Source organism: Eucyclogobius newberryi, unplaced genomic scaffold (assembly GCF_026437365.1).
Source record: "Eucyclogobius newberryi isolate DKJ021-1_F unplaced genomic scaffold, fEucNew1.0.hap1 SCAF_16, whole genome shotgun sequence".
Classification (NCBI taxonomy): domain Eukaryota; kingdom Metazoa; phylum Chordata; class Actinopteri; order Gobiiformes; family Gobiidae; genus Eucyclogobius; species Eucyclogobius newberryi.
The window spans coordinates 14,944,392-14,951,601 of record NW_027315790.1 but is presented as its reverse complement, the minus strand read 5'-3'; the positions used below and the strand labels follow the sequence as shown (position 1 = coordinate 14,951,601).

Here is a 7,210-nt window from a genome sequence, read left to right as displayed (position 1 = left end):
ATTGATTGGCAAAGAAGTAGCTAGTAAATATCATGGTTTGCTTAATATTATTCATATGAGATCAAATTATGATTGGATTTGGTATTGATATTTGTTAAGTATCTTAGTATCATTATTTTGTAGACAATGTGAGAGCACTGAATTAAAACTGGGGTTCCAGATTTTAACACCATGAAGCCAGAATCTGTCTAACTAATTCCTAGCTGTTTTGGCACCTTCATAATATTCACACGCATTAATCTTACGGCGCGTGCATGGCGTTGGATCAGTTATTTTCAGACGATGAGGTGAAACTCGGGTGGTCTGCCGGAGTGCAGCCAATCAGAGCACGGCTTTTGGTCCTCACTTCAGGGTTGACGAGAAGTAAAATGCTTAATTATTAGCCGCAGACAAAGTGTCACAATTTTGTCACAATGTGCTGCTTTTTCAATATACCTTAGGTTTGAAAACACTCGGGCTTGTACCATGCAAATTTAGCTGCATTTGTTATTCCCCAATACAGATATTTTGTAAAAGCAGCTTTTGGAGTGAAATTTAGACCACTGTGTGCTGTCTGGATCTAATTTTAAAGCCTCGTATTGTTTGTAAAAGTCGTGAAAGTGCTTGATAAACGCATCATGGGAAATGATCGAATGCTAAGAATGCAACGAACACGATTGAATCACCGCAAACAGTTTAAAATGAGCTCCGTCAGTATTTAGCCCCTTTCACTCTCACTCTGATGATGTCAGGAAGTAGTTGTTTCCTCTTTTGATCCAACAATATATTCTAAAATATATAGGGATTATTTCATACAGTTTTTATTTTTTTTCACAAATAGCTAACATACTTATGAAATAAAATATGTTTTCCGGAACTATCGAAAATAAAATAATAACACGCTACAGGCTCTTTAATATTTGAAGCACAACTCTTTTGACACAAACTGGCTATGTCTTTTGATCTATGTTGCCAATTTAAATAAAATAACACCAAATAAAACCATTATAAAAAATAAATGATAAGCACTTGGATGTTTTTTCCAAAGCCAAAGAAAAACTACTTGATGGAGTCTCTATATAAAGCCTGTTTCCCTCCCACATACTGTAGCCTGTTCTATTTCTGGTCGTCAAAGTTTTGGTGCAAGAAAAAACACCCAAACTTGGTAAAACTTTCAAGTAACTCTCGCCAAAGAAATCTCATCTAAAGTCTGCTCACCACCTTTTATATCCGAACATGTTGTGGATGCATGAGTGATGAAACACGGCATTGATGTGATTTCAGCCCCATCACGCTAAGCTCGTCGATTTCCAAGTTTGAAAGAATAACATATTGTTGTGTAGTTTGAAGGCTGGGACGGTGTGGTGGCAGTCTGTCACAGTTGGCACAGGAAGTAAGAAGGGCCTCAAGTGTCTGGATTCACTCCACGCTGACGACTCCCAATCTCAATGCATCATCTCAGGCCGACATCGGGGTTTTGGACCGCCGTATAATGCAGAGACTAATGAAGGAGTGAATATAGAAAAGGTTAGACATTTGCATACACTACATCTGGACGCACTACACTGTGTCTGGAAGCTACTGTTGGCTCTTGAGACTAAGTGCGTTCACACTTATTTGGTCTTAAATTGAGCCCATTTGACTCCTGATGAACTTGGGTCCTGTTCCAGTCCTTGTTTAGTCCTGATCCAGTTTAGGTTTCATTTCAGGTTTAATCTACTTTGTGTTCCAATTTTGATATGGTGAATGCGCGAGTGTGATATTATAGATACTTTTGACTTTGAACAAATGATTTTAACCATTTGTGAACTTTGTGTGTTTTGATTAGTTAATGTGGAAAGGTTGCAACATACGTATAACTTTCAATGCATCAAATTACGTATTTTCTTTTTTTTTTGTGGGCAATCCACAGCAAACAAACAACATATGGGTACAATTAGCTAAATTATTTGTAATTTCACTTGTAAATGTGAACAACAACAAATCTGTATATCTAAAAGGTCATTTTTTTGGAAATTGTTTAAATGTATAGAAGCTATTGGTTCTTGACTCTACATGAATCTTTATGGAATTATTTTTGAAATCTTTTAAGCATTAGTGAACTTTGTGTTTCACTGGATTAACCTTTCAAGGCATTGTTTTTTTTTTTTTTTTCTTTTAGCAACCAAACATTTTTAGCAACTAAAAATGTGTGTACACAAAAATGTACCAAATATTTGTGAATTATGTTTTACATTTCAGATAAAAAAAAACCAACCTGAGAAAATGATGTTTTGTTGATAAATGTGGATGTGAAAACACATTATAAGGAGGTACAATTTGTGTTTTTTTTAGTAGAGTTCTCACCATATGCTCCTAACTATAGCACAAATTAAGCAGTGACCACAATGCTTGAAAAAGGACTTTGAGAAATCCTTGGCATTATCAGTGCTCAGACCCCTGCCCCTGGCCCCGGACCCCTGCCTTCTGCTGTAAGAGCGCTCTGGTGCTGTGACACTCTGCCTCTCCCATGCAGGCCTGCCCCATACCGGCAGCTGGCCTTTTCCTGCCGTCTGATCCATATTTCAGAGGAGGCAGCGGTGCACAGAGGGGGTATAATCCAACATTAAAGCACCCAGGGCCTGGCTCCTAGCACAGGCGCACATTCACAAGGTCCTGGAAATCTTCAGCTTCAATTTCCTCCCGTTTGCAAGTGGCTTCCAAGGCGTTGGCATAAGTCGCAGGATTTTTGGCAAGAGAGTGTGGATTTCAATAGCTTCCTTTAGGAGAGGGCTGACACTGTGAATTAGTTGGCAAAGGAATAAGGAGATGTGACATAAAGACGCAAAGGTCAACAAGAGTGACCATTTTAAGCTAAAGGCACAAACCAAGAAAATGCTGGTGTAATCTTCTCATTAGGAAAAATACTTAAATACAAATGTACATAAAAAAGAAACACTTAGGACAGAAAAGTTAATGCAGTACAAATTTAGAGTCAAAACTAAATAAGGCGACTTCTGCTGGTCATTTCTCAGAATGATAAACATAATGTGGAAACATGAACTTGAAAAACATTTTAGAGTCAAAGCCCTTGGGGAAATGCTCTCCCAAACTGTATTTACAACTAAAATAATTAATTTGTTCCCTGGTGCATTTCATGATGATACTGAAACCATGATCTGGATCCACATTACAATTCATGTTTCCCTCAAAGAAATTACTTTTAAGTTAACACCAAAATTAAAGCAATTATAGCAGATTTGATGACCAGCATATTCACACCTCACTGCTTTTGTGCACATAATATTTAATAAATATTTGGGTTTTCAAAAAAGGCACATCATTCTGTAAAATGTGGATAGCTAATTTTGATTAAACATTATACTAAAACATAAATTACATTTCATTATAAATTATTATAAATAAAGTTGTGATACATTTCTCCAATAAAAACCCTTCTGGAATAGATGACTAATAATAATGACATTTATTTAGTGTCCAAAAAATATATTCTTTAAAGACAAATCCATCTCCCATATTTACAATTCTCAAAGATTCCAATCACAACAAAAAGGAAGAACAAAAATACAACAGAAGACAAACAAGAGGAACACAGGCAGATCTGACAAAACAACTTGAAATATATCCAAACAGTTGTAAGAATAATGATAATAATTATAATAATACTATAGGACAGGTTTCCCGTCACAAAATATCCTTCATAAACTGCTCTTGTTAAATAAAATGATCTTTTCTGTATGTGTGGTTTTCTCATAGTGTCGTTGTCAGGGCTCTCTGTTCTCCATGGTGAGGTCTACAAAGAAGAAAAAAGCAGAGGTCAGCTAAATATCATTTAAATGTGAGCACTGTTCACAGTTTGTCTAATCAGCGGTTAAATGAAACATTAGCATGAGCACAAAAGTCTCTCTCTGGCTTCCTGCTAACGCTTCTATCAGCTGCAGTAGGCATGAATAAATGACACCTCATTATTTCAATAACACAGGTGATGGCGGCGCTTATGTGGCCTCCGGGATGAATCTATCTGTGTGTGATGGAGCGTTAAAGTGGGACTCAATCACATGATTTATGTGGCCGCAGTCAGCTGGAACAGCGGCCCGGGAAGAGAGCATGTCCTAAAGCAAATAGATTTCAGACTGATGGCTCACCTGTCAGTGATCAGCTGGAACGGGGATTTGACTGAGTCCGGCCTGTGGTCACTCTCTTCATCTGAGGAGACAACGAGACAACTCATCAACTCACGAGGACAAGTTTATATGGGCCATAAAACAGACTAAACATTTAGTCAGCACTTGCGCTGCAATGGTATTTTTTATTCTAAAATCGGTTATAGGGCTCGTGTCATGACATACCGTCTCTTTTTGGGCTGAAGCTTCCTGACGACTCAACATCACTCTCGTCCTCTGTGCCCGATGTGCCAGGTCCCCGCGCTGTCACTCGTACGTCATGGCGCGCAGTCGTTACCGCGTGTAGCGGCAGATGCGCGTGTGCCGACGGTGTGGCCAAAAGAGATCTCATGTTCAATAATGAATTTGCGTTCAGAAATGCTGAGTTGGCCCAACTGTGAAGCTTGCCGATTTGACATGTGTAAATCCCGTGGCCGGGCAGTAAGGCCGGGTGTCCCGCGGAGCCTAGTGCAACGTGTGTCGGGGCTTTGGGCGTGCTGTCCGGGGTCGTGGCTGTCTCTGCCAGGGACCAGATTTTGGGTTTGTTCTGTGGTACTCTGTGGCACTCGTTAGCGCTCGGGGAACGCTCCGGAGCGGCTTTATTATGTGGAACAGCGGCCTCACTCTCGGCCCTGAGGCCTTCTCCAGACTGAGTCCTGCTCTCCGAGGCCTCTTTGCTCAGGCCTCCCGCCTGTGCCTCCTCTGCTCCCCGCTGTGGCTCCTCCTCTGGCCGCTCCAGATCCACTGTCTCCAGGTCGATCTCCTCGTCCTCGTCACTGCCGTTTTTTTCGGGCTCGTCCTCATTGTCGCTGCTGAAGATGCGTCCGTCACGGTCCTCGGCACTGCGTCCCCACGTTACCTTGTTCTCCTTCTTCAGACGTCGCCGAGCGTTGGCGAACCACGTGGATACCTGGAACCATGAATGCATTTTCAGTCAAAATGAATTTAGTATTTGTCATTACGAATATTCGTTCCATTTAAACATAACATTTCACTTATTGGCGTGCGGTAAATAGTTTTGGCAAAAAATAATAGATTCAGCGTCGTTCAGTGATTTTTATTATTAGAAATTACAGACTAATTGTAAAGTAGAAAATAAATAGCTTACTTTTGTTTTCAAGAAAACAACATCCAAAAGAGGAATTATCTTTTTTCTGGGCTCCAAGTAAACAGCGTGTGTGTGTGTGTGTGTGTGTGTGTGTGTGTGTGTGTGTGGTCTAACCTGTGTGAGGGTCATCCTGGTGATGATGGCTAACATGATCTTCTCTCCTTTAGTGGGGTAAGGGTTCTTCTGGTGCTCCTGGAGCCAGGCCTTCAGCGTGCTGGTGGTCTCTCTGGTCGCAGTCTTGGATCTGCTCGGGTCTGCATACGGGTACTGGCCGTAAGGATAGAAGCCCTGCGCTGCGTGCACGGGGAGCGAGGCGGGGTGCGCGCCTGGACTGTCCTTCAGGTCGTACTGAGAGCCCTAGACCAACACACACAACTTGTTGAGCCATTGATTTTAAATATTTACAAGTAACATGCGTAATTAATATATTGACCTGTAGACACACCATAAGCTATAGGACTCACATTTTCATTTTTTCTAAATATATTTCGTTTATTTGAAATGTATATTTCATGTTCCACTTTAATTTAATCCTACATCATTTAGCTTGATGCTGAAAATATATCCAATTAATCACGGGAAATAAATGGGTTAAATGTAAGTCTAAACGTAAGTCTGTTTTCAAAATTTGAACTGACACATTTAAATAAATTGCACGTATTTTAAAATAAGTCAAATTTCTCTCTCTGTCCACTTTTTCTATGGCGTGTTGTGCTGCTAAAACCCTCGTGCCACCGCAGGTCCAGAGTTTTACGCACAGGTGTTTGGAGCGGTGCATGAACTGTCTTGACAGTTTCCATCACAGCTGACCCATCACTGAGTAAACTCACCATCTGTGAGAGCAGCGCGAGGTCCGCGTTCCCGCTGTACGGGAGAAAGGCACTATAATTATGAGGCGCCCAAGGACTGGAGTACATCCCCAGCATCGAGCCCACCGCGGCAGCTGCTGCGGCGGTGCTGGTGGGCGAGCTCACGCCGCTATCCGCACTCCCTTCCCGGGCAGAAGCTGGCCGTTCCCCCGTGTACATCTCGTGAGCACCGAGGAACTGGGGGTATCCCAGTTGAGGGAAAGACATGTCCAAAACCGAACCGTTTCCAAAAAAGCCAAAGTCACAAAGTAGCAATTCCCAAGAAGCGAAGTAAACGATGCTAAATCACCAGGGTTGTTTGAGAAAGTGTCAGCTTCCCGTGTCCACTTGTGTGCGCGGAACTGTGCGTGCGTCTGGCCGCGGGAGCTGCTGGATGTGGAGCTGACTGACTGATTGGCAGCCTACTTAAGCACCAGGCTCCTCCTATGCCCGGGGCAGGCGATTAGTGCATTGGTTAGCCCGGGTCGACTGAACGCACGCGCTGATGCTCGTGCGTGTGTTTGTGATCTCACGTGTGCGCTGCGTCTACAGGACTGAAACCTATGAAGTCTGCACTGTGGTTACTGTTGTTTATTATTGTCAATAATTGATTAATTACGCAATAATTGATTCATCACGCGGTATTCTTTCGCATAGTATTAGCTCCGCACATCGTCATAAATAAAAAGCCAGTATCTGTAGTACTGTTAAGCCTGTGGCCAGCAGATGGGCCGGGGGCATCGACGTGCTCGCTCAGACCCAGAGGAACGGCCGTGATTATCGGCGGAAGTCAGTGATGCAGATTTGGAGCTGCAGGTAATGACAGAGATTGACGAGGACAAGAGACGCGCAGATGAGAGTCACGCGGGGCCGTAGAGTGCAAGTGACAGATGTGAGCTGAGAGGAATATACTGTACTCTGGAGCCTCAGAGATGGACACATTAGAGCGCGTTTGTTTTAGACTGTGGCACATTTGTGTCAGGCCTATTACAACAGCTGCGATGAAAAGCGAGCTCATAATTACACAATATGTCGGAAGTAAGAGCTTAGCAGAGCAGAAAGTCGATCTTAAAATAAGGCTGCGTTCATCAATCAATTAAAGTATTTCACAA

The 7,210-nt window shown here is 42.3% G+C and overlaps 1 protein-coding gene across 1 annotated transcript; it reads right to left on the bottom strand.

The window, feature by feature from the left end:
- Window positions 1–3,422: 3,422 nt before the first annotated feature.
- irx1b (iroquois homeobox 1b) lies at window positions 3,423–6,496 on the bottom strand. The gene is made up of 5 exons (XM_072447705.1): window positions 6,081–6,496; window positions 5,365–5,607; window positions 4,329–5,052; window positions 4,125–4,185; window positions 3,423–3,772 (listed from the first exon to the last, which is right to left on the bottom strand). The coding sequence occupies exons 1-5, from the start codon at window positions 6,324–6,326 to the stop codon at window positions 3,730–3,732; spliced, it is 1,317 nt and encodes a 438-aa protein (XP_072303806.1). The 5' UTR covers window positions 6,327–6,496; the 3' UTR covers window positions 3,423–3,729.
- Between the last annotated feature and the right edge of the window lie 714 nt (window positions 6,497–7,210).